The 27,112-nt window shown below is 35.5% G+C and overlaps 6 protein-coding genes across 9 annotated transcripts; 5 read left to right on the top strand and 1 right to left on the bottom strand.

Annotated features, from left to right (window-relative positions):
• Positions 1 to 177: 177 nt before the first annotated feature.
• Positions 178 to 5,625, top strand: LOC109596204 (uncharacterized). The gene is made up of 13 exons (XM_020011699.2): positions 178 to 476; positions 525 to 800; positions 850 to 1,003; positions 1,054 to 1,233; positions 1,348 to 1,919; positions 1,969 to 2,135; positions 2,246 to 2,427; positions 4,035 to 4,191; positions 4,247 to 4,564; positions 4,616 to 4,931; positions 4,982 to 5,256; positions 5,312 to 5,394; positions 5,475 to 5,625. Exons 1-13 carry the CDS (start codon positions 231 to 233, stop codon positions 5,486 to 5,488), a joined length of 2,940 nt encoding a protein of 979 aa, XP_019867258.2. The 5' UTR covers positions 178 to 230; the 3' UTR covers positions 5,489 to 5,625.
• On the top strand, positions 2,444 to 3,905 carry LOC109596205 (probable malonyl-CoA-acyl carrier protein transacylase, mitochondrial). Its single transcript, XM_020011700.2, has 2 exons — positions 2,444 to 2,982; positions 3,037 to 3,905. The coding sequence occupies exons 1-2, from the start codon at positions 2,607 to 2,609 to the stop codon at positions 3,864 to 3,866; spliced, it is 1,206 nt and encodes a 401-aa protein (XP_019867259.1). The 5' UTR covers positions 2,444 to 2,606; the 3' UTR covers positions 3,867 to 3,905.
• Positions 5,626 to 8,280: 2,655 nt separating the features above from the next.
• Positions 8,281 to 10,510, top strand: LOC109596186 (TGF-beta-activated kinase 1 and MAP3K7-binding protein 1-like). Of its 2 annotated transcripts, XM_049967810.1 has the most exons (4): positions 8,289 to 9,029; positions 9,077 to 9,648; positions 9,704 to 9,957; positions 10,015 to 10,510. In XM_049967810.1, the coding sequence occupies exons 1-4, from the start codon at positions 9,019 to 9,021 to the stop codon at positions 10,441 to 10,443; spliced, it is 1,266 nt and encodes a 421-aa protein (XP_049823767.1). In that variant the 5' UTR covers positions 8,289 to 9,018; the 3' UTR covers positions 10,444 to 10,510. The 2 variants fall into 2 exon arrangements, with proteins under 2 accessions (XP_019867243.1, XP_049823767.1); XM_020011684.2 differs by having other exon boundaries at positions 8,281 to 9,648.
• Positions 10,511 to 10,721: 211 nt separating this feature from the next.
• On the bottom strand, positions 10,722 to 16,608 carry LOC109596177 (4-hydroxybutyrate coenzyme A transferase). The gene is made up of 7 exons (XM_020011674.2): positions 16,326 to 16,608; positions 12,262 to 12,424; positions 12,070 to 12,208; positions 11,883 to 11,973; positions 11,389 to 11,826; positions 11,103 to 11,336; positions 10,722 to 11,047 (listed from the first exon to the last, which is right to left on the bottom strand). Exons 1-7 carry the CDS (start codon positions 16,501 to 16,503, stop codon positions 10,860 to 10,862), a joined length of 1,431 nt encoding a protein of 476 aa, XP_019867233.1. The 5' UTR covers positions 16,504 to 16,608; the 3' UTR covers positions 10,722 to 10,859.
• Positions 16,609 to 17,241: 633 nt separating this feature from the next.
• LOC109596171 (V-type proton ATPase subunit B) lies at positions 17,242 to 19,836 on the top strand. The gene is made up of 5 exons (XM_020011667.2): positions 17,242 to 17,381; positions 17,706 to 17,993; positions 18,052 to 18,557; positions 18,613 to 18,951; positions 19,008 to 19,836. The coding sequence occupies exons 1-5, from the start codon at positions 17,300 to 17,302 to the stop codon at positions 19,272 to 19,274; spliced, it is 1,482 nt and encodes a 493-aa protein (XP_019867226.1). The 5' UTR covers positions 17,242 to 17,299; the 3' UTR covers positions 19,275 to 19,836.
• A 1,151-nt stretch (positions 19,837 to 20,987) lies between these two features.
• On the top strand, positions 20,988 to 27,097 carry LOC109596201 (dynactin subunit 1). Of its 3 annotated transcripts, XM_049967303.1 has the most exons (16): positions 20,988 to 21,304; positions 21,362 to 21,492; positions 21,572 to 21,598; positions 21,703 to 21,756; positions 22,850 to 23,033; positions 23,089 to 23,319; positions 23,371 to 23,656; positions 23,715 to 23,974; positions 24,085 to 24,291; positions 24,343 to 24,649; positions 24,708 to 24,898; positions 24,956 to 25,282; positions 25,334 to 25,574; positions 25,626 to 25,828; positions 25,878 to 26,771; positions 26,832 to 27,097. In XM_049967303.1, exons 1-16 carry the CDS (start codon positions 21,131 to 21,133, stop codon positions 26,973 to 26,975), a joined length of 3,861 nt encoding a protein of 1,286 aa, XP_049823260.1. In that variant the 5' UTR covers positions 20,988 to 21,130; the 3' UTR covers positions 26,976 to 27,097. The 3 variants fall into 3 exon arrangements, with proteins under 3 accessions (XP_049823260.1, XP_049823261.1, XP_049823262.1); XM_049967304.1 differs by lacking the exon at positions 21,703 to 21,756; XM_049967305.1 differs by lacking the exons at positions 21,572 to 21,598; positions 21,703 to 21,756 and having other exon boundaries at positions 20,989 to 21,304.
• The last annotated feature ends 15 nt before the right edge of the window (positions 27,098 to 27,112 follow it).

Raw genomic sequence — 27,112 nt, 5'->3', positions numbered from 1 at the left:
TTTAAGTACTAAATGAGTCAACGACACTGCATTAAACATATATTAGTCCATAATAAATTATTAATAATTACTACAAATCTTTTTTATCTACATTTGTAAACATCGAATAATTTTCTGAAAAAAGATTCACCATGACAACATCATAAATCGTTCTAAAAAAAATCATTTTATTTATATTTTACTGACAAATGTCGCACATTTTATAAACATTTTTATTATACTAATAAAAGATGGATGATTCAGAGAATTACCCAGAAATCCCAAGTCCTAGTATTGCAGACCCCGAACCTGATTATATGTCCAATTATAATAAACCAGAACCAAATTCTGGACGGCAATTATACAAATGTTACCGTCAAGATGACGTTGTTTGTATAAGTGAACATCAAGTTGCGGCCAATTTTCATCGACTTTCTCATTCGGATGTTCATACCAGCGCGAAAGAAAGTAAGAATTCGCTAGGATCAAAGACTGAAGTAAGGCAGTAATATTAAGGGTACCCCTTTTCTAATATTCTACTTCAGATAATATCGCTTGAAGCCGAACCGAATTCTAGTATTGAAAAATGCATCCAGTTCTGGCACAAAATCATGCAAGAAAATTTAGAGCCGGTCAAATGTACAATAATAAATGATAAACGCGGTAAAAAAAAACGTAAAAGTACAAGTCAAGAAGAATCTGAAGAATTGGAAAAATTAAGAAACGCCGTTACGAGTTTGCAAGAGAGCGAAAACAAGTTGAAACAGATCTTCCTCAACGCTGTAAAAGAAATTCAACAAAAAAAATTGGACCAAATAAAGGTAAAATTTTACAAAGTATTCATAGCAAAAGTTAACATTCGGTTTGTAGTTGCAAGCCAAACGAAAATGTCCCCAATGCAAAATAATGAAAGGAAAATTAACAAAAGCTAAATGTTGCACTTCTAAATTGGATGATCTCGTGGGTTTGAACGATTGGAAGACCGATAAGAAGAGCAGCAAGACAGATATTTGGAAACTAACCGGTGGGTAACATTTATTTGCCAACCTTTGATATACTGTTATTTATTTACAGAGATGAGCGAAAACAGGGTAATTCCCGATGGACCAGACATCCTCGAACTCATTAAGAAAAAGGAAAAGGAGGGCAAGTATTCGGATTGGAACAAACCTGATAGGGAAAGATGCGAGTGTAATCAGTTACCAGACTGTGCCTGTAATCATTGGAACGTCATAGCCAGAGAGAGTTTCAAATGTAAGAAATTTACTATCTACTACTACCACCAGCAGAGTAAAATTAATTTTATTCTTCTGATGTTGTCAATTAAATGTTCAGATATGATCTTTAATGCCAGCGGAAATGTTTTAGGTGTCCAAGAAGAGCCACCAGTGGAACAAGAAGAAGTGAAAGTCGAGGAAGAAGAAGAGACGGAGTATCGGGAAATGCCTCAGAATAAGTTTGCTGGTTTGGCAGAATTCCTACAAACACTCAGAGAATCAAATGTACAGGTTGAACCTGTTGATAACATTAAATCTATCGAAGAAGAAAAAGATATATCGTTAGATGATGATGCCAAATCATTCGATGAAGTCTTACCGGGAGAAGAACGTAATATGTCCCTAGAAGAAAAACAATACAGAGGCTTTTCCTGTGATCAAGGTGAAGAGATTTGTAATGAAATAAATGACATGATGGAAGAAGTGTTTCGAGAAGTTGAGACTTGTCAAACCCGTAAAGATGAAAGGGGTATATCATGTGATACAGAAGAAGGTTTCCTCATGATACCGCCTAAACAGGGATCTACTTCGGACACAAGTAGTTATTATCAAAAAGTCGAAGACAAATCTGTTGCTTCAGCAGACTCTCGAGCTACCAATCGGCCAATTCCACATCACGCATTTGACGATGCAAATGTCGACACAATCTATCAAACGAAAAAGGTACTACTTTCATTGAGTTAATGATATTATCTATTACTCGTTCTTTTAGAATGTTACAATGGTTGAGGAGATATCACTTGGACCCAAGGATAGTGTGCAATCCGTAAAAAAGACGAAATCGATTATAAAGAGCGGAACTTCTGCCAAAAATTTGAATCCCTTAAAGTTGGAAGTTGAATGTGTTTGTGGCAAAGAAAATTGTGATTGTCCAAAAAGGTATTTATAACTCTATGTTAATAATAATATTTTGGGTATGTTTCTTCATTATTCCACACATTATAGATTAAGAGAATTATTTTTAAATTAAAACTAATAATATTTTGTAGCCTCGTAAGTATACAACATAGTGCTTCTGGCACAGACATACCAGTAGCCAACGTGGATAACAGAGGTCGTACAATATCAAATACAAGATGTTCCTTGGAAATATACACAAAATCGATGGGCGAGTTACCTAAGAATAGAGGATCAATAGGTTCACAACAATCATCCAGAAAAACTAAATCTGGTATGTAACTCACCCTGTATATTCTTATATGTTCCTGTGTTCCCCATGTGTTATTTTATCTACCGCGTAGTTCTGATGCACTTCCTTATTTATGAAAGTACATTAACCTAACTTATTATTTAATAATAAATAAAGTGTGGTTTATCAATGTCTGTTAAGAAATGACAACGTGATAAATAATGAATTCAACGTACAAATTAATTCAATGTGCATTCACGAAACATGCACTTAGGACACCTGTTTTTTCATCGTGCCGACCCTGCTCCAATAAGAGAGATGAAGGCGAAAGTCCTTTGAAAAAACTGCTTGATGAGTCAGCTACCTTTCAAGACCTGAACAACCAAACTCCCGACCAACAGTGGGTAACGCTTCCCTATCCAAAGGGTACAAAGATTAGGAAGCAGGGTGAATATGAAATACAGCCTAAACATGACCCCAGAGAAACTTCTATTATATTGTTTCCTGGACAAGGCAGTCAGTTTGTTGGTATGGCAAAGAGCCTCATGAAATTTCCAATGGCAAGAGATCTTTTTGAATTGGCAAATTACATATTAGGTAAGCAAATTTATGATTCAATTAATTTGTATAACTAATGATGATATTCTTTAGGATATGATTTGTTAAAAATATGCCTGGAGGGGCCTAAAGAAAAGTTAGATCAAACAAAGTATTGTCAGCCTGCAGTCATGGTAACCTCATTGGCAGCAATTGAGAGGCTTAAAGAGGAAAGACCCAATGCCATTGAAAACTGTGTGGGGACTGCTGGTTTTAGTTTGGGTGAAATTACATCATTAGTCTTTGCTGGTGCTCTCAACTTTGAAAGGGCGTTACAACTAGTCAGAATTCGCGCTGAGGCTATGCAACTAGCCAGTGAAATGCAACCTGGTTACATGGCCACTGTATTCTATAGTCCAGACAGTAAACTGAACTTTGCATGTTTGAAAGCCAAGGAATGGGCTAAAGATAAAGGTGATGAAGTACCTGAGTGCCTTATTGCTAATTATTTATTTCCACATTGTAAAGTGGTGTCAGGCAGTGTGTCTGCCATAGAATTCCTAGAAAAAAACTACAAGGAATTCAACTTAAAGAAAGTTAAAAGACTGGCAGTCAGTGGAGCTTTCCACTCTGCATTGATGAGGCCTGCAGTAGAGCCATTTAAAAAAGCATTAAGAAAAAGTGAAGTACTGGAACCTGCAATTAATGTTTATTCAAATGTAGATGGCAAGAAGTACAGGGATGCAAATCATATAAAAGAACAGTTGCCCAAGCAAATTGTCAAACCTGTGAAGTGGGAACAGCTACTGCACACAGTGTATGAGAGGAAGCCAGACGATTTTTTCCCCAGGACTTTTGAATGTGGACCTGGTACTTCTCTCAAAGCGATTCTCAAGCAGGTCAACAATAAAGCTTGGAACACTTGTTTTAGTATAGAAGCTTAGTGTATACATATTTATAGTTTTAATAAATTTTTAAAAGTTTTTAAATGTTCTTATTATTTCGTTTATTCTATAAATTAATGAAATCAATTCAGAAATTCAATTAATTTCAACAATAAAAAATATAGAATTTTTTTTTTAAATTTTATGAATTAAAAATTGTATTTTCAGAGGTAACAACAACAACAAGAATGATAAATGCATCTTTTGTGATAGGAGATAAACACCTTTACATTACTCCACCACAAATTGAAGACGACACTATTCCCCAACCCACGATAAAAGGAGGATCTTTGACAAGTCACAGACCTTCCATTGAACTGCCCGCGTATTAAAACTGTACCTTAATTATGTTCTATCGACGTTATTTTACTTCTCTTTAGATACAAGATATTGAAGCAAAGTTCTAGAACAGATCGCCCAAAAAAAAGTCTTACGGATGATGAATATGTCGATGGCAAGACATCAGGCTCGCGGCACGTTTCTCTCACTGAAGAACGCAATAGCATCAAAATATTTAATGTCAATATAAAAAAAAGTGGCAGTCCCAAGTTAAAAGATTGGGTTAAAGAAAAGGTGCCAGATAAATTACCGGACAGTCTACGGGAAGAGGTGTTTCGCAAAGCATCGTTCGGAAGCAAGTCGTTTCCCACTTACAGAAAGGAAACCTTTAGTGACACCACCATTGAAACCCTGAAAAAGTGAGTTAGTTTTTTTAACCGATACTTATTAAACCTGTCTTTTGGATTCAGAGATGAATATTACACAACCACCTTCGCCTACGTTGCGGCAGCGAACTCCGAAATGTTGATCATGCCGGATAAGTATTACAAGAACGTAAAAACCAACGAGAAGGGCAACCCGGCGTTATGCGTTTGCGGATTCCAGGACTGCAGTTGCTGTCCGCCAGATGAAGACAAACCGCTACCCCCAGCTTCGATAAAACATGTGAAAGACACAAAAAAGGCGGTGGAACAGAAGATAATTGTGTGTAAATGCGGGCACAACGACTGTGCGTGCACCCGATCAGAAACGGAATTACGAAAGACACTTAAATCAACTGAAAAAGTATTGTTGTTCATTACAGGTGACTCTTTACCATTTAATTCGGGTTTTAGCTTACGAAAACTTATGTAGCCGCTAAGAAACCGTCGGCGGAAGCTGTTCAAGTTTTCCATGCCAGCATGGAATACAATAAAGTCAAAAACTCAACGAAAAATAAACCGACAAAAGGAAAAGTAGTGAAAAAATCAATACCTAAAAAACAAACTGTTCCAAAATGCGGTAAAAATAATACAAACTATTTTCTTGCGGACGATACTAAATCAATGCACTTTGTATCGCTGAACACTTCAACAAACAAATCTTCGGGTAATAGGTCATCAGAACGCGAGTGAGTAAACAACTATGACAATTTTGTCAATCGATACAAACCTTTATTTTAATAGGAGGAGGTATATAAAGGTAAATCCGTTAAAAGACACTTTGAAGAAAATAAAAGGAGAGCCAACAAAAGCTTCAAAGATCTCGGGTTCGTTTTACACGCAAAACACGATTAAATATATCAACAGTCTGTAATACAAAATGACGTAAATTTGTGTTTTATTTTAGATATCGAAGAATAGTTAACCTTATCTAAATGGTTGAGGTTTGGGATTTTTTTTACCTATCCGCCTACCTGAAAGCGTTCGTCAAAAGTCAGGCAATTGTCGTGTAGTGGGGATACATTTAGACCGGAAGAACGGATGGTATAAGTATTTGATATGAGGAAATTTTAATGATAGATGCATATAATATAGTTTTTTATATAACAAATGACATTTTCACTAACTTGACAATATTATATAAACTATTTATACCATATGAACGACGAAAATCAAACCTGAAATAACTGTGAAAAATATTTGGACCTTACATTAAGTGTAAAATAGATAAAAAATAAGCTATAACATATTGGGATACTAAAATTTATATAACGCATAAAAACGTTTAAAATGTTAAATATTTTAGCAGAAACTCTTTTATTTAATGTGAACTGTCACAATAATATTAATTTACTATTTTTGTTTTATAAAGTATTATAAGAAATACTTTTTCTGAATTGAGCTAGACATAAATATGATAACTGCAATTTTGAAAGGAATATTTGATGATTAAATATGTGTTATTTAATTTAACATTAACACATTGTATATTTTTTTTTATAATTTTGGCCTATTTCCGTGGCATAGACCATTTTCCGAATATACTACAAATTTATATTCCTTCAAACGTCTTGGACTGCTCCATTTAAATTTGTAAAATTTTTATTTTGATTTTGGTTATGTATTCAATACTGTATCATTTAAAATATTACAAATACATGCACTCTACATAATACCTAAATATATTTCACAAAAAATACTTTTTATAGAACATTTAAAATTTGGTGATATTTGATTTTTATTGATATTTTTTCGGACCTTCCTCACCCTCTCTCACGTTGGTGACACAAAACAACTGGATAAATTTAGAACATGGTTTGTAGGTCTATGTTGAATAATAAAATCTATAGTTTACAATGCACAAATATATTTTAAATACGTGTAACATATACATATTGTTATAATAGTAAGGGGGTAAAAACATAAGCCAGCCGATGCCGGGAACCCATTTCGTAGGTAACTACTGGCTGTGATATAATACATTACTACATATCACACCAGAAGTTCCTTCAAACCAGATTCCCTTGTAAAACACGTCTCGACCCCTGTAACCGACGTACGCGCGTCCCTCGTAGACTAGTTGAATAGTTTCTGCTTTGCTGAACTAGCTTTATGAAGTAGTAAACACTCATACACCTAGCTCACCAAAGAAGAATATATCCAACGCCATGACCTGTTGATCCGGCAGTTCGGGTTCGTTGTCTGTCCGCCAGTTCCAGGCGAGTGTTCTATCTAGTCACAATCAACCCAAATAACATGCCACCATAGACAGAACACAAGCCCGCACCAAGCGTAGGTTATGGTCCATTCGAATTGATCACGCACAAAACCGCTCGACGTCCTAAACTCAAAACCGCTCTGGCAAAAACAAAAATTGTACTGACTTACCAAGTAACCGTCCGTTGCCGTTATCTGTTACCAAATGGAAAACGACAATGGCGAATGGCGGGAAGTGGTGACGGGTGCGCGTGCGCATCCGAACAGTTTGTGGCGGGAACGGCGAACGTGCAACGTACCAGGTAAAAAATACACCCTCCGAAGTGATTTATTTCGGGCATGCCGAGCCCTTCTAAGGGATCGTTTTGATGTTGGGGATGTCTGGTGCTCAATGGCCTTGTTGTCGGGAGATGAGGTGGATTCGACAAAAGGTTTTTACATAATTAAAACTATCAATTAAACACAATTGATAAATTCAATCAGAAGAATTAATTTAAATGACATTATTCAGACTTTATAATAATTTATATTGCGTTAATAATTATTAAATTCTAAAACTGAATATAATGATTCAAAATTAAATCTTGCCCATAAACATCGATTATCGACATATTTAAAATTACACACTTTCAAATTAATAGTTTCATAATTTTGATAAACCTATACACATGTATTTTATTATTCATCAATTATATTTTTACAATTTCAAGGTTTTCCATGAAAACATAATGTTACCAAACACTTTCAATAAAAATACATATTTAGATGTTACAACATTAATTGGGAATTAAACCAGCTTAGCATGGTGGTACATCTGTTAAATTTGTATTATTAACTAAATTATCAATTATATAAAATAAATTCAAATATAGCACATGTATTAAAATTATGCAATTCCCCTTATTCAATATTCGAAAGGTATTATAAAACCGCTTATATTTCATAATAACCCAAACTCCCGTTGTATGTCCCAAAGACCCCATTCACGATTGCTTACCTGCTCAGGTATCCGGGGTTGTTTCCTTTTAGTCCCATTGCTACAAATATCCTGAATAATCTAAAATTGGTCCTATTGTCTCTTTTGGAATCTTAAACTGTCAACTGTTATGTATGCATTACTTGGAAGATTATATAATAGTTTAATAAATTATGACTTTAAAAATATATTTTTCTTTTAACTCTCAGGGAAAATTTACAGGATTTTAAGTAAAGATTCAAAAAACCACAGTTTGGCCATAAATATAACAACATATTTAAATATAATAAAAAAGAGCTGCACTACTTAAATTGAATGACAGTACAGTTGAATAGTGTTCATTGTTTTTTCAGCCTACTATGTAATTCTAATATATAATATTCTTTAAAAAATATTATCTTTCAGAATTTAAATCGATTATTTACTAACGGCTTTTTGCTTATTATAATTATTTAATCATTGGTCGAAGTGAAACTGTAAGAAAAATTATAATTCAGCGTTGCGAAGACCGGGAGATAAAATATGGGAAGGCGTTTACGGCTTAATTAGTCAATCGTTTCTAGTAATATTAAGAAAATTAGTGAAACTGGCCCAATGGTAATTACGAAAGAATTTTTTTGAGTTCGAAAAAGACAAATCCAACAGTGTGACCGATTGGTAAAAAGACCAAAGCATCAACTTTTTGTCATACCCGCTCCAAACTCCAGACATCACCCTCTCAAGAATCATGGAGGATCACGTTTATAACCAAATCCGAATTTAAGAAGCTTAATGGAATACGAAACTGTTGTATATTCGAAAAATGCTTCAGTCTATGCCACAGAGATGGGCCAAAATTATTAAAAGGATATTATACAAGTGGTAATGTTAAACTTAATAACACAGATTTAATCATTATTGAAACGTCATTATTGAATGTGTCCAGTCTCCTCCCAAACTTTGACCACCTATTTTAGAAAAACCTTGAATAATACACAAGAAAATTTGACAACATTTGGAAAAAGCCGAGGAATCTTTTACCTAACTTTTTAAACAAACTGATTATTTATAGTTTGCTGCTCAACTTTAGGGCAGTACTAAAATTCAAAATTTACATTAGAAGATTATAGTTTTTTTTTTATATAACATATACAAAAACAATCCCAAACGATAACAAATTGTGAGGTTATGTGCGTCAACATTTATTTACAACATGCATAAATAAGGCAAACAATGAGTTCACACAACACCTTTAACAGTCAGTCGCAAAGTTGGACGGATGACTTACCGGTATGTAAAAACACAGGAATAGGATTCTCCATCAATCAAATTTACAGAGCAGATGGTCACCCTCAAGAAGCCCACCCTTATGAGGACTTCACGTCCAACTTCAAATTCGATGCCTGCGATTGGTATGCCGTTTTCGATGGTCATGAAGGTAAAAAGGCTGCCGAGTATTGCTCACAGAGGATGTCTGCTGAGATTTGTTTCTCACAGATCGAGAACAAAACTGATGAGGAGATCAAAGAGCTTCTGAGACAGGCCTTCATTACTGTTGAAAGAGCTTATTTGGATACTATGGGGGAGATTTTGGCTGAGAAAACTGCTTTGACTTGGGATTTGCCCAAGGGTAAGAATCCTTATGAGCTGTTGAGTGGCAAGCCACAATACAATAAACTGGCCAGGCTAGATAGGGAATTGGCTTGCGGTACCTCCAGTGCAGTAGCCTTGATTTTCAACAACAAATTGTATGTGGCAAATGTGGGGAATTGTCGCGTTTTACTTTGCCAGACTGATCAGAATTCTGTACTTAAAGTTATACAATTAAGTATTGACCATGACTTAAAAAATGAAGATGAACTTCTAAGACTGTCACAGATTGGTATTAATGTGAAGAAACTTGGGCCAAGTAGGTAAAAGAATAATAATTTTAACAGCATATTTTATATTCAGTTTTTTCTTAGATTCTTCTTTGGGCAATCAGGAGAGCACCAGATGTTTAGGCAACTACTTATTAAAAGGCTCATACAAAGAGTATGATATTTTGAGTTCTGCAACTCAAGAACCAATAACAGCTGAACCTGATATTCAAAGTAAAACATTGGATGAATCCTGCAGATTTTTACTATTAATGTCCTCAGGCCTGTACAAGTCAATTGAGGAAGCCACTGGAAGTGATCAAGTCAACAAATTCATTGCCCAGTGTGTTGTTGAACAGGTATATATACTATCAGATTTTTGTGTTAATAAAATTTAATTTATTTGTTTGTAACAGTTCAGGGAGCAGTCAAATTTGACTGGAGTGGCACAAGCAGTTGTGGACAAAGTAGTTCACATGCACAGAGATGCATACCTCTCCAAAACACTAGACAAAAAATGCTTCCCGAAACGTGAGGATATGACGTTAATTTTGCGTAACTTCAATTACCCACTGCCCAAAGCGATTAACTCGCCAGTGGTTACGTTTAACCCCATTGTTACCAGTCAGATTATGACTGATGATGACAGGGAGCACACTTTAACAGGAACCTCAGTTAATACTATCAGAACAAATACGACGAGCAGTTCCGAAGAAGTACTAGATGATGAGGGTGTTGGTCCAGACCAAAAGATTAACGCCTATGTTGATTTTTCAGAGTTTTATAACAATTATATGTATGCCCGGGATACGGGAACACTCCCACCCGGATTGTCCCTGGAATAATCCTTTTAAATATTGTACTTATGATGTAATGTAAATAGTTATTGTAATATAAGATTATTTATTTGTATCATAATTTCTTTTAATTTCCTAAATAACACAAAAAACTGTGGATTTTCATTATTTTATAACTTTTTGATGTATATTAAAACGATGTTTAAATATAAAAATTAAATTTTGTACACATTCATTATTGTTTTCATTTAAAATACAATATAATATAATTTGCAAATATGTAAAAATATATTTAATATACTTTTAAATAAATCAAATAAAAAAGCTTTTGGGTTTTCGTTGTTTTATTTAATAATTTGTAAACATATAAATGTTTGCGTTTAAAAATGCATAACATAAAAAAGTATTCAACATACACAAAAAAATTAACCTAGACGGAATATTAGAAATATTTTAGGTACATTTTAGTCGGCCGATGGCATGACCTTAAGGCGTTCAAATGCTGCTTTTTCTAAGGCCTCCCTGTGATCAGGATGGGCGATGTTGATCAAGGCGTGGGCTCTCTGTCTCAACGATTTACCGAACAAATAGGCAATTCCGTGTTCAGTAACGATGTAATGAACGTGAGCCCTGGTAGTCACAACACCAGCACCTAAACAAAAATCGCATTAAATTTGTTATTAACGAGTCATCAATTAAGATCTCACCGTGTTTGAGAGTAGGCACAATCTTCGATTCGCCTTTGTTGGTAACTGAAGGCAACGCAATGATTGGTTTTCCAAGTCCGTCAGTACCTTCGGCGGCACCACGGATGAAATCGACTTGTCCACCGAATCCGGAGTACATCCTCGTGCCGATGGAGTCGGAGGAAACTTGGCCGGTCAGATCGACCTCAATGCACGAGTTTATTGCTGTCATTTTTGGTTGTCTGGCAATGACTCCTAAAAATATAAATTGAGTATCCTGTAAACATTTATAATAAGACACAATTACCAGTGTTGTTGACGTAGTCGACGGCCAACATTTCAATGAAGGGGTTATTGTCCACGAAGTCGTAGAGTTTCTGCGTGCCGATCAAGAACGAACCGACGATGCGGCCCTTGTGCATTGTTTTCTTGTTGTTGGTGACGGCACCCAGTTCCACCAGATCAACGACACCACCGGCGAACATCTCGGAGTGGATGCCCAAGTCCTTGTGTCCCTTAAGGCAGGATAATACTGCGTCTGGAATGCTTCCGATGCCCATTTGGAGGGTGGCACCGTCGTCGACGAGGTTCTCAGCAATGTTCTTGCCGATCTTTTCCTCGACTGGACTTGGGGGTTTGCCGCCGTGCTGGGGCAACGGCGTGTCCAACTTGACGGCGTAATCGATGTGGCTGATGTGGATGATGCCGTCGCCGAAAGTTCTAGGCAACTTTGGATTTACTTGAGCTGAGGGATTGTTCAATTATAAAAAAATTCAAGGGCCACCTTTGGTATTGTCTCACCGATAATTACTTTAGAGTGTTGCATGCCGGCGCGTACGCAGTCGACGCTAGTACCTACGCTGCAGTATCCGTGCTGATCTGGTGGCGTGACCTGCAAAACGACAAGTTTAGCAAATACAATGTTTGATTAACAAGGAAATGTACTTGTAGCGGGGCATCAGAGCACCGGACGCTCTTAAAAGATTACCTGCACCACTGCGATGTCGGGTTTGATAATTTTTTTGGTGAACAGTAGTGGAATTTCTGAGAGGAAGATCGGCAAAGCGTCGCCACGTCCTTCAGCTACGGCTTTTCTCACGTTGCCTCCCATGAAAAACGAGAACGATCTGAAATTAAATGTTCAATGTAAACAGTCAAAGGTGGCAAAAGTAAAAATTACCTAAAGATTCCCTCGCACTCTGGATCAGTGTAAGGGGCGGCTCCTTCAGTGTGCATGTGACACACGCGGATGTTGCTCAGCTTCTTTGCCTTGCCAACTTCAGTCATGGCCTTCAAGAGTTCCACCGGAGTGGCGGCGGCTCCAGATGAGAACACGGTGTCCCCTAAAATAATTAGTATAATGTAATTAATATTCAAATGTTAACTCTCATAACTCTTTTTTTAAAGTGAACTGTTACAATAATTTTAATTTACTTGTTATTTTATATAATATTATATAAACTACTATATTTTTATTCTATAAAATGTTACATATATTTTTCTGAATTGTGTTGAACATAAATATAGCAACTTTAATTTTGAAAGAGATTTTTAATGATTAAATCTGTAGTATTTAATTTACTAATACTAATACTAATACTTTGTATAATATCCTTTTTGTTTTATAATTTTGGCCCATCTTCATAGTCAACTTGACCAATTTCATGAATATACGAGTTCATTTAAATTTGTAAAATTTTTATGTCGGATCATAAACGTGATCTCCCATGTTTTCTACAGTGTAGATGCCTGGAGATGGAGACGGGCAAGATAAAATATCAATGCTGCCATAATTTTGTCCATTAAAAAATAAAAAAGTATATATCCAATTTTTTAAAGAATAAATTGCAGAGAAGACATAAAAAAAATAAACATCCAATTCAAGTAATACAGCTCTTTTTTAATATAGTTTAATAAGTTGGTGTAATTATGGCAGTACAGTATGTATGTATAAATAACAATTTCTGAATTATGTTAAATTTATTAAGACGTGTATATTTTCACTAAATAAATTTCACGGGAACTTAATACTCTTAATTTTTGAATAGTAGTAAAGAGAAAAATTAGAGAACATTTAAATGAGCTTTACATATTGCAATTTTGTGAAAATTATTATAACTTAAGAATAATTTTAACAACGATTATCTGTTTGTATTTCTAACAACATTATAAATCAAGGGTTTAGATATATGATATGTATTATCTTTTATTGTTCATAATGTGAACTTAAACTTAATATTCTCATGTGTATCACAGTTATGATACATGTTTATCTAATCAGTAACTAAAAAATATATGTGTATTCTAACATACTAGTTGTAAGTGAATCCGTGCAAATATCTTTTTATTTTTGACCTCATTAGGGATAAAAAGTGATCAAATTTTGTCTATGTATTGATTGAAAGGTTATCAATACCCTTCAACTGTCATTAAATATTAATATAGAGAGTATACTAGAAAAAGGTCATAAAAAGGATAAACCCTGTCTATATACATGATCGAGCTATTTAATTAACTTTCAGCACTGTTTTTTGTAAACACCACGGTGAATATTAATAAAGTAGTCGGTATTTATGGAACAGAGATGTGCGTATATTTCTATGCATAGTTTCAATACTAGAAAAATAGAAACCTGGCAAATCCAATCAGTTAAAAATAGTTGTTTTTACATCAAATCAAACGTGGATTATATTTGTTTTTATGTCCTGAATTGCAACAGGAATATTTTTGAACTGAATAATCTTAATACTCATATTTTACATTCCAATTTTTTGAAAAATTAGCTATTAATTTTAAAATCCGTCAAGTACGAAGTCTAGTTGAATTTTAAATTGTGCATGGACATCAATTTATTATCAGTATCACGGAATTGACCGACATTTCTTATCTCATGAATACTTCAAACAAGAAAACCATTGTTCATACCAACGTGAAATTTACGAGACAAACAAACGTTTCCAATTGGATGTAAGGAATCGGTCACGTAAACTAGGTAAACGGTGCGTAAAAAAGTCAATTTGTTTGAACACAAATTGACCACGAGAATAAACTGTTCTGGCTTGGGAGTCGGCGCCTGAGAAATTAAATTTGGAAAATCCGCAGTACGGTGCCAAAATTTTATGAACCCGTGTTAATGACATCGGCAACGAAAAAATACACATACTACGAGACGAGACTCTACTAATTTCAATTGTACACAAACAATTAAGGGGATCGATAAATAATCCTTGCAAGAATCCAATCGGGCGATAACCAGAAAAATTGTGATTTAAAATTCTCATCTTAAAATTTAAAAACTTGTACTTGTACCATGCAAGTGATTGATCAATCTACTTTTATTCTTTAAAAATTACGTTTTTTTATTTTTATTATAATTATTTAATAATTGGTCGAAGTGAAACTGCAAGAAAAATTGGAATTCAGTGTTACCGAGACCAAGAGAAGCAAAAAGAAATGGGTAAGAGTTTACAACTAAATAAGTCAATCGTTTCCTGTATTATTAAAAAATTTATAGAAACTAGTCAAATGGTATTTATGAAAAAATTCGAAAACTTGAAATAAAATTGATATTGTATACTTTATACAGTGTTAATGTTAAATTAAATAACACAGATTTAATCATTGAAACCCCTTCCAAAATTAAAATTACTGTATTTATGTTCAGCTCAACTCAAATATATACGGAATATTTTATAGAAAAACAATATAGTAATTTTTATGCAGATGTCTAAAACAACAATAGTAAATTAATATTGTTTTAATAGTTAACATTAAGTAAAAGGGTTAATCTAAACTATTTAACAACATTTACTGCAATAATGACTACCGCTATATGTATTTAACTTATCACCAATTAAATATTCGTTAATTTATTAAAATTAAAAATAAAACGATTACGTAAAGGAGAAACAGGCGCGAAAACACGATTTGATTATGATAGTGTATAAATGTGCAAAGTACGTCTATTTTTAACAATTTGGCAAATATCACGGATTCGCTTATGGAGGCCTGTGTCGTCTACGTCAAAGAGAATCCACAACAACCGCGAATATAGAGAACCGTCCCCCAAAAATTATATTTTAAGAACGAAAAATGCAGCACTTTGTCCCATAGACGAGATCTTTTTTCCTAGAGAACTTGGAAATAGGCCAATGTTTATTTATTTCGTGTGTTTCCTTAAAATGAATACTTAAATTTAGTTTTGGAAATAATAATTTAAAACATAACTTATAAAAATTAAAATATTTTTATATAATCCGAGAAATAAATTATACAAAACGATAATTCAGATTTAACGCATAATGTTAAAATTATTAAATTACAACACAGATAATGAAATGATTAAATTTTTAAATAAACAAACTTCACAGATAAACCTGTTCAGTGTATCATGATAAATGCAATTAAATTATAATAATTTATAATTAATATTTCAATTATTAGACAGGAACTCTATAGGTGAAAATCAACTAAATAGTTGGACATTAACATTCAGTACACTGACTCCACAAAGGTAATAAATACAATGGTTTTGTCTGTAAATCAAATGCTGCTTAAATGTATTTATTGAAATATTTTATATGTTTATTAGAACATTGTTTTTATTTAAATATTGATATGTGATTGATCAATTTCAAACTATTTCAATGTTTTTAATATGAATTATTTGTAAAATGTAATATAATCACCAGAGTGACAGGGTCAAAGTATAAAATTACAAGTAAAAGAATAAACAAAGCATTACTGTAGATAAACAAAAATAACTGTACGTCATAATAATTTCATTCCCCTAAATTATACGCAAAGTAATTTGATAATTATTTATAGCATTCTATTGTGTGAAATAATTAATGTTATTATTTAGATTAGTTTTTGAATTGGAATGTTACATAATGACCAATGAAGTGCAAACTTTAATAACAACAAATTGAAGCATTTGTTAGGTTATTTATCGTGATAGATAAATATTCATGAGGCTTAGTTGTTATTTTAACAGCACATGGAAAAAATGTGGCACAACATATTGTTGTTCAGCCACATTTCACCCATAAATTATGAACCTTAAAATGTTCAAATATTACTGAGTGCAACAATTAAATTGTTGACCAGTTGAACAAACAACTTCCTCCTCCGGCTAATCATTGGTATTTATTGATACCAGGACCAAAGTTCAACAATTGCCTTGGAGCCGAAGGTTGAAATAATAAAACACGCTCAGAAAAAATACTCTTATTGGACTCATACCAGACTTCATGATTTCGAAGGCCTCCTTAGCCGAAACCCATTTCGGTTCTCTGCCCTTAAGGGGCTGTGCCGGCTCCAACGAGTAGGTGAAATAATTCCTGGAACCGCATGTCATCGCCTTCACGGAGGTATAACAGCCCCCGAGCTTGCTGGATACACCTCTGACGGTTGCGGCCATTCTTATCTCTGGTGTCTCACGGTAACTCAGAAACCTCACTACTCCAAAAAATTCCCAACCCTTGCGCGGACTAGTCGCGGACTGCTCAAATTTTTTTAAAGTTATTAATTTATAGCGCACGACGAATATGATTACAAAACTTTTGGTGACAGACGTCAACGCGACATCTCGCCGCCAGTAGCAACGTTAGTTTTAGCGCTTAATAAGAAAACTATTTATATAACAATTATTTATTTAAATAACAACATTTTCTAAGTATATTAATTATGATTTAAATGTTATTTTGTGCTACAATTAAAAAAAATAAATTTGAACAAAGTGGAAACCTGAGTTGACATCTGTTGGACAAGAGTTAAACACACGGTTGAACTTTTTTTTTCTAATTTAATTTTGTAATTTGGAAGCTATCATTAATTGAGTTTTTTATTAAATAACTGTCGATAGGTCCTTATTATGTTTCACAACTAATTAAGAACGCTTAATTTGTTTTAAGGAATTTAATAAGTTGTTACATAACGCCCTCATTTTTATTAAAAGAAGATTACTGTAAAATAGTCTAATATGACTTTATTGAGAAAATCAAATTAGAAAATTTTCCAACAAATAAGCAGGAATTATGGCAAATAATGAGAATTACGGGACAACAATTAAAACTCCAGAATTTTTCGATTATTGACAAAATCTAAGCGTCACCTGGTGCTTGACATTTGTAACAATGATCATGTGACTACACGTGAATCCAATAATTTTGCAGTTGCTGGTTTTTCTCGGCCTGTGTTAGACGTGTTGTGCGAAAATGTCGACGATATCAGCGTTACAGGCTCAAAGGGAACATGTTTTGGCTGTTTCCCGGGACTTCGTGTCTCAGCCTAGGCTTAGTAAGTATCCCGAGCTAGTTTTGCTGGCCCTACAGTTCGTATTTTTTGAGAATAACATTGATATTTTGGGTGGGTCTGATACTTAATGGTGGCTACATCTAGGTCATATGACCAAAAAATCCGTACTTATTGTTGTTTTATAAATAAAACGCGATCGATTTTTTCCAGCCGTATACGCGATGTACGTTTCAGCTGCCCAAAAAAACCCAAAATCGCCCAAATTGACTGAAATCAGCTGTTTGTAAATGTCACATGACAACATCTTATGACAGCCACTCCTCAACCAAATCGCAAAAAATCACAAGTATCTACAAATTTTTTCAGCCTATAAGACCGTGTCCGGTGTGAACGGACCATTGGTCATCCTCGAGGACGTTAAATTTCCGAAATTCAACGAAATCGTCCAACTTAAACTGTCCGACGGCAGTCTTCGTTCAGGACAAGTGTTGGAAGTAAGCGGCTCCAAAGCCGTCGTCCAGGTGTTCGAAGGCACTTCTGGCATCGACGCCAAACACACAGTATGCGAGTTCACCGGCGACATTCTCCGCACCCCCGTCTCCGAGGACATGTTGGGTCGTGTCTTCAACGGATCCGGAAAGCCCATCGACAAAGGTACCACTCCTAAACCTCCCCCATAATTGCTCCTCTAGCTAGTTTTTCGTTATTTAAGGGCCCCCAATTTTGGCTGAGGATTTCTTGGACATCCAAGGTCAACCCATCAATCCCTGGTCTCGTATCTACCCAGAGGAAATGATCCAAACCGGTATCACCGCCATCGACGTGATGAACTCCATCGCCCGTGGTCAGAAAATCCCTATTTTCTCCGCCGCCGGTCTGCCACACAACGAAATCGCTGCCCAAATCTGTAGGCAAGCTGGTCTTGTCAAGGTGCCTGGCAAATCCGTTTTGGACGATCACGAGGACAATTTCGCCATCGTGTTCGCCGCTATGGGTGTCAACATGGAAACCGCTAGGTTCTTCAAGCAAGATTTCGAAGAAAACGGCTCCATGGAGAACGTGTGTCTTTTCTTGAACTTGGCAAACGATCCCACCATTGAAAGAATCATCACCCCCCGTTTGGCTTTGACCGCCGCCGAATTTTTGGCCTACCAATGCGAGAAACACGTCCTGGTCATCCTGACTGACATGTCCTCTTATGCTGAAGCTTTGCGTGAGGTAATTATCCTTGAATATATTATTACTGATAAGATTACGTGAAATAATTGTTTAGGTATCCGCCGCTCGTGAAGAAGTACCCGGTCGTCGTGGTTTCCCCGGTTACATGTACACCGATTTGGCCACCATTTACGAACGTGCCGGACGTGTTGAAGGTCGTAACGGCTCTATCACTCAAATCCCCATTTTGACTATGCCTAACGACGACATCACCCATCCCATTCCCGATTTGACCGGTTATATTACCGAGGGACAGATCTACGTCGACCGTCAGTTGCACAACAGACAAATCTACCCGCCAATCAACGTGTTGCCTTCTCTGTCCCGTCTGATGAAGTCCGCTATTGGTGAAGGTATGACCAGGAAAGACCACTCTGATGTCTCCAACCAGTTGGTACGTATAAATTAAACTATTTCTGCGTATCGATGTGCTAACTTTTTAATTTTTAGTATGCTTGCTACGCCATTGGCAAGGACGTGCAGGCCATGAAGGCCGTAGTGGGTGAGGAAGCCTTGACACCCGACGACTTGTTGTATCTGGAGTTCCTGACGAAGTTCGAGAAGAACTTCATCACGCAGGGTAACTACGAGAACCGCACAGTGTTCGAATCGTTGGACATCGGCTGGCAGTTGCTCCGTATCTTCCCCAAGGAGATGTTGAAGCGTATACCCGCCACCACGCTCGCGGAATTCTACCCAAGAGACTCGCGCCATTAGTTTTATTTTTATCAATTTATATCCCTAGTTCCATAGATTTGTTACAAATTGTCCACTTACTTTAAAAGTAGTTGCCCTAAAGCCATGTTTATTTGGTGCAATTGTGTAAATAGTAACTGTAACGGCTACAACATATGCACACGTATTTTATTTTGCGTATTTTGTTTTCGTCTCCTTGAAGAAAACGAAGTATGGTTGTATAAATTACTTTTTAAGATTAAATCGATTTTATCATGTATAGTTTCAAAATAACCGCGACAATATTTGTAATATATCATACTTTTTGATGATATTAAATATATGAAGTTAGTGTTTCATCCATTCAATGTTTAAAAAAAGTGGAAAAATTAACATTCCATTATGTTTATCATTTTTATGTTGTATAAAGCAATACACCCCAGCTTTCAGTATTTTTATTCTAGTTTGTTATAAATGGTGAACGGAATTTTCTTTTTTTCAGCGTAGCATTTGACATTTTGATGTTATTGTAAAAAATTAATAATCTAATGTTATGTTTTAGATTAGTGTACAAAATTGTGAATAAATACCTACATGTTACACATCCACTTTTTTTATTGTGTTTCCTCACCATTACATAATTATTTGTTGTGTTAATAAAACAGTATTGTGATATCGTGCCTAAACCGTTTTTTATTTTAATATATATATATATTGTCTATTAAGTTAAACGCTGAAATTAATTAATATGCTTATTAATTTTAACCTTTCATACGTTGTAAACTTTTATTCTACCTTAGTGAATACATAAAAATTTTGTAAAATTGCATACTAGAAAGAACATATTTATAAAAACATGGACTGAACTATTTGAATTGCATGTCAGTACCACAATATAATAGACCAGATTTAATCATTAAAAATCCCTTTCAAAATTAAAGTTGCTACATTTTTGTCCTGCTCAATTCAGAAACTTGAACTTAACATTTTACAGAATAAGAATAATGTAGTTTTTATAATACTATATAAAATAATAGTAATTTAATATTATTTTAACAGTCCACCTTAAATGAAAGAGTTGTTGCTAAAATATTTAATATTATAAAATGTTGCTATAATAATTAATTAAAAAAAGAAAGAATCAACAATTTGTTATTTTATAAACGGAGTGTCTTTGAGGGCATTTTCTTTTTGTATTTACACATTTATTAAAAATATATTAAACAATTTTTCGGCAACATGTTAACAAAAAGTTGGAATTTAAATTTTTTGCTATTACTTTGGCTACTAGTGAATGTAATATTTGTGTTTTTTACAAATTATTGTGATCGTTTTTACTCTAAGTTAAAGAAATTTAAAAATGGATGGCGATTAGTATAAAATACTTTTTATGCAGGATTGTTGCAAGAGAACTAATAATATTTTATATAATAAATATATTAGAGCCTATTAAATACCAAGTAACATCACATTCTTCATTAAAAACCTTACTCTCGTGAGTAATGACCATTATAATACGGTGGTTGGGTAATACACTATTATTCACTACTTCCTTCTATCTATTATTTTTATGTCTATAGTATACGTTAAATTTATTTATAAAAAATCTATAGAAATAAGTATGCCTACAATATTCTGTTGTGTAATTATAAATATTAAAAAATAAATACATTTAAGAAAAATCCTCGTTATATAATAAAATATTTACATAACATAACCTTAAATTTGAAAGTTATTGTGGCAAACTTCACCTAATGATGTCATGTTTGACATATACGTCAAATAACAGTTTTTAACTTCCCAATCGCTTTTTGTGTTAATTATGTAAAACTACCAATACCGAAAAAGTAGCGGATATTTTTGTTAAAACCCAGACAAATCTGTACGAAAAACCAGAGATGTCGGACGTCCTGAAAATCGGCCGACGGGTGGATGTCACCGGAAAAGATGTGCAAGGCGTTGTTGCTTTTGTGGGTAATACTTCGTTCGCCCCAGGAAAATGGATCGGATTAATTCTGGACGAACCCAAGGGCAAGAACAATGGTTGTCTTAAGGGCGTGGTGTACTTTGAGGTGAGTCCTTCCCTACATCTGTTCTTATTGGATTGAATGCCGTTGCTTTGAATGTAGTGTGAGCCAAACCATGGCATGTTCGTGCGACCCTCGCAAGTTGTGCCTCTGGACGAGAACGGAAAACCCATGGAAGTTGCTACTCCTGATGAACCGCCACCATCGAAAATTGCCAGAAGCAGGCAGAGCACGTAAGTGTCAACTCTTTTACTTTTTAAATTGATCAATCAGTATTATGCAGTTATTAAGTAAACATATATTTTTATGCAGTCCTGGATCAAAACCCAAACCCACCACGTAAGTTTTAAAAACTGTGCAATAACGCTTTTATAAATATTAAACTGGTATAACAATTATTATTAATTCATAACTTTTTGCACTGCTGCCTGATTGGACTATAGTGTAAGACGTAAAACATCGCCGCAAAAAAGACCACCGTCTTTATCAGCCTCAAGGTATAGGTTTAAAACGACTAGATCTCGTCGCTTTTTGTCTGTATTTGTTCTATATATGTGTTAACATTGTTGAGATTAAATATAAATCGACGATTTGTGAATATTAACATTCCTGCACATTTTAATTCAGAATATTTATGTATATCTAATACCTAAAAATGTGTATTTTCTTCTTGTGCAACATTGTTGTATTTATTCTCTTGGTGTTTCTGCAGTATTATAATTTGCTGCCACTTGTGTAATATATATTCGTTTTTGGGACAATATACCACAACGTTTATGTAGATTATTCTTGAAGTGTTTTATAATTATATGTTTACTTTGGATTGTTTGTAGTCATTCACAATAGATTTATTTATTCTGTATTAAAGGTGATATTTTAATAATTTTTATTAGAATTGCAATATTCGCAATTGTTTAAATTCCAGTAAAAATATGTAGATGTGCATGCAAGTAATTCTTATAATGTGTCTCCCTAAAATGTATTCATGTTGTGATACTTGTGATAATTTTGTATCTAAATTTTCTCCTAAATTTTATTTTTTGTTGAATTTTTCAACAATTTCTTAAATCTTTTTGTCAATGCACTTCATTCATTTAATGAAGCGTTATATTTATTTTTGGGACAAGTTTATGTAGATGAATTGTCTTATAACCGAAATTATATTTTAAAATATTTACAATGGTGGTTTTTTTCTGTGTTGTTAAATTAGAATTCCGGGGTCCGTTATATAAACTCCAGTCAAAATAGTTTCTATGTAGAATTGCATGTGGAATAATATTGAAGTGTGTATAAAATAAAGGTGTTTTCATCCTGAAAATATTAACATATTTTCTATAACAATTTCTGGTGCTACAAAACTGTATTTTTTCCTACAATTATTCTGTTGAATTTATCAACATCTTGCTTTAAGTATTTTTGGCAGTACTCTTCGTATTTACTTTCAATGAATTGTGGGAATTTGTCCTGTCTTTGAGCTTCACTTTATATATAGAGCACCTTCACAATTTCTGCCTTTAGTGACAATGTATACTGCTGAAGCTGTCTTATTTTTCGTTTATACTATGTACTGTAGTGTTGTGTTCGTCACAGCTCTCGAATGTCGCTTGCCAGTAGTCGTCAATCGTTGGCTGGTAGTAGACAATCTTTGGCTGGCAGCAGGCAGTCCCTGAGTGGCAGCAGAAGTCAACTGGCCTCGCCATCCGTCGAGAAGTTGACGTCGGATAGCGGCAATGGAGCGGACAGTCAGATTCCGAAGCGGGCATCCTTTGTCGAGGTAAATTATATCAAAAGTTATAGTGAATTTGTATATATAGCAAATAATTTTATAGACTGGCTTTGTGGAAACCCTCAAGCCTCAATTCACACCTGGACAAGTCTTGACCACAACACCCACACCTTTAACATCCGTGGAGGAGAAGATCAACAATATGCAGTTGCAGCAGGAAATCGAAAACAGGCAGCAGCAAATTAAAGATCTGACCGAGAAGTTGGAGTCGTTGAAGTTGCGCCGACAGGAAGACAAGGACAAACTAAAGGACTTCGATAAGTTGAAAATTCAGGTAACTCCCACCAACTCTTGACGAACTGTTCCTCCAATCTTTGCCTTACAGCTGGAGCAGTTGATCGAGTTTAAAACGAAGATCATGGAGACGCAAGCAAGTCTACAGAGGGAGTTACAACGTGCCAAACAAGAAGCCAAAGAGGCGATCGAAGCAAGAGAACAACACGCCGACGAAGTGGCAGACCTGGCCGAAGCTGTTGAGATGGCAACTTTGGACAAGGAAATGGCCGAGGAAAAGGCCGAAAGCCTCCAGTTGGAATTGGATGTGTGCAAGGAACGTTTAGAGGAAGTCACACTCGACCTGGAGATTTTAAAAACGGAAATGCAAGGGAAAGGTACACAGCTGTCTTTCCGTTTCAGTATGTATTATAAAAAGGATATTAAACATTCTAGCTGGTGGTGCAGCTACAACTACGGAAGAACAGGGCTTGTCGCAGTTCGAGATCAAACAGCTGCAACAACAGAACGCCCGTCTGAGGGAGACTTTGATTCGGTTGCGAGATCTCTCTGCCCACGACAAGCACGAGTACCAGAAACTGATGAAGGACATTGATCAGAAGAAGTCTGAGATCACTGAACTGGGCAAAACCAAGGAGAAGCTGAGTGCTCGAGTCGACGACATGGAACAGCAGATCGCCGACCTTCAGGAACAGGTGGGTACAATTTATGAGTTATTTTTATATATCTATACGCGTGTATTTTTGACACATGAACACATGCTAGTGCTAGTCAGTCATGGTTTTAACATTGCGTTGATTCTTAGGTGGATGCAGCTTTGGGCGCTGAAGAAATGGTTGTGATCTTGGGTGAGCAGAAACTAACGCTGGAAGAGAAAGTAAAGGAGTTGCAGGAAGAGGTGGCAGACTTGGAGGCTTTGCAGGACATGAACGATCAATTGGTCGAGAGTAACGCCGAATTGGAGGCCGATCTACGCGAGGAATTAGATTTGGCTCACGCCGCTACTCGAGAGGTGCTTAAATTGATAAATTTATATCATTTTTTATACAATCACAATTTGTAGGCTGTAAGAGATAGAGACGCGGCATTGGAGACCATAGCAGATCGGGAGTCGACGATCGGAAAGTTTAGACAGTTGGTGCAACAGCTGCAAGAGCAGTCACTAAATCTCCAACATAGATTGGAGTCGGAAACTAGCAAACCGGTTTCGGCGCTGCCTGAGATTATGGACTTTAAGAAGATGTTCACGGAGACCAAGGCGCACACCAAAGCTATAGATCTCGAGTTAAGAAGAGTGGACATTCAACAGTTGCAGCAACATATCAAGTATCTGAGTTCTTACATGCCAGATTCCTTTATGAACCGGGGAGGTAAAAATTGTAATCAAATTGAATTTATTTTATCTGTCTTGTATATTTATAATTTTAGGTGACCATGATGCAGTTTTGATGCTCCTGTTGATCCCTAGGATGACGTACAAGACCGAAATAATATTAAGCCAAATCAAGGACAAATTCCCAGCTGTAGAAAAAATTGATAGGGCAGCTATTTTGAAGGGACACCAGGTCGAACAATATAATTTCAGATGTCGCATTGCTTACTATATTTATGCGCTCCAAGTAATTATTTTCCATTAACTAATAGAAGTATAAATTGCGTAATACTTTCGTTTTCAGACAATCTTGCATCAATACGATTATGCTTTGAATTCCTGTAAAACTGAAGCTTTGCTTAAAGTAGGAGCTTCTTATCCAGAAATGGCAGCACAAGAAAAAATAGTTGATGGTTTCATAGAGCTAATCAAAAGGGATCAGTTGGATGAAAATGTGCCAACTGATGCTTTGGAAAAATGTGTTGGGTACTTCAACACACTTTTCCCAGTGCTATTGGGTCCTGAAAATCGACTTCATCACACGCAGCTACTAAACGATAATGTCAGAACATTATTAAGCGCCTCTGATGGTTTTAACACAGACGCTCTAGTTATTAGAACATTAATTGAGGTGAGGTGATTTAGTAAGCAACTAAAAATTTAATTACATACAAATATTTAGGCTGCAAACGTTGGTGATATTGGACTTCTTGCGCAACACGTTATTGCCACAGTAGAACAGTTACAGCAGCAACTAAAATTGGTGAAGAGGCGTTTGCCTCCAGACAACAGCTTGGCGAACTTAGGCCTCAACAAAGAAGTTTTTGAAAATTTGTACCAGTGCTATCAACATGCGGGAAAAATACTTAAAACACTCCATGATATCGTCAAGCACTCTGTTCTGGCTTTGTCTTCTGAGGGTGGTATGTATTAATTTAGTCTAAAAGTATATAACTATATGTATTTTTCTTCAGAATCTGAAAAAGGACTAAATCAGGATAAGATAAAGGATATTGCAATCAATGCCAGTGACAAAGTATATGAGCAGGATGATTTGGGTCCCATACAAAGCATAAAGAATTCCTTGACCTTTGTTTTAACTCAAGTTACTCAAGTCGCACAGTTCTTACAAGACAACGAGTATGAAATAAGCACCGCCAACAAAAATGAAGAAAAGGTACTTATACTATTTATTATGGACAATGTTATGACCTGTGATGTTTCAGCCCACTCCCCCAATTCACACCAGGGCCGAGACTGTTAAAAAGGAGCTGGAACAAACCAAAACGCTCACCAGCAAACTGGAGAACAAAGAGTCCGACATCAAAGAACTCAAAAAACTCGTCAAAGAAAAACAGGAACAGCTAACCCAAATGACAATCCGCAAAGAGCTGGCGGAGAAGAAACTGGGAAACGTCAACAAAGATTACGAATTGAAAATCGAAATGCTCCAAAGAAAGTTGGAAGAAGCGCACAACAACTACAAGAAAAAGGAGAAGGAATTCGAGGAAACTTTGGACCATCTTCAGACCGACATCGACTCCCTGGAGATGGAACGCGGCGAGATGAAGGAAAAGCTGAAGCTGTACTCGAAGAAGGTGCAAATAGAAGCCTCGATGACGAAGAGCATCTCCGGCTCCTCCATGTCTTCAATGCACTCCTCCGCCGGCCCGATTTTGCCCGCCGTGGTTAAGGATTCTCCGTTGCTTCTTCAGGAAATCGACAATCTGAGGAAGCTGTACCATCAGGAAAGGAACGAGAAGATCAGGTTGCAAAATGAGCATCTTAAAAAGCAGTTGGATAGTCTCAAGCCTTTGCCCACGTTTAAAACAACGAGGGACGAAGTCATTGATAATTTGTATAAGGAAGGTATTGCTCTCAAACAGGACATTTTGATGACTTTGGCCAAGCCCACGTTCCCGTCGATTTGGAAACTTAAGCCCGGTAATGGTCCGGCTGCTTGGCAGAAACACTTTGTGGAGGAGCAGCAGAAGATGTTGAGTCTGAAACGAAGGGCCGAGGAATTCCAGTTGAAGGTGGCAGCGGAAAGCGTTAAGAGGAAGTATGGAGGAAGGATCGATACTGATTTTACCATGTTCCCTACAAAAGAGATGGCCAAGGTAGTTTATTCACAGTTTAATTTACTTGAATTGATTTATGACTGTTTTTGTTTGTTGTAGGCTTTGAATGAGAGTAAGCCAATAAACATAGGCTTTGTAAAGATTCCAAAGGAACATTTACCTCCGTCTGAGCAACCTCGGATAGTAAATCTTGAATTAGATTTCCAGAATCTACAAAAAATCTTGCAAACTTTGGCATATTAATCCTACGCTTATTTATTGATTTTAAACAAAATCTAGGTGGAATTACTTCTAATAATGCATTAAGTGATAAATTGTATTTTTAATTTAAACACACTAAATATATTTATTTGTTTTATACCTAACACATAGTATTATTT

This window comes from Aethina tumida, chromosome 5, assembly GCF_024364675.1.
Source record: "Aethina tumida isolate Nest 87 chromosome 5, icAetTumi1.1, whole genome shotgun sequence".
NCBI lineage: Eukaryota > Metazoa > Arthropoda > Insecta > Coleoptera > Nitidulidae > Aethina > Aethina tumida.
The sequence above is the reverse complement of the archived record's forward strand: the minus strand, read 5'-3'. Positions and strand labels throughout refer to the sequence as shown.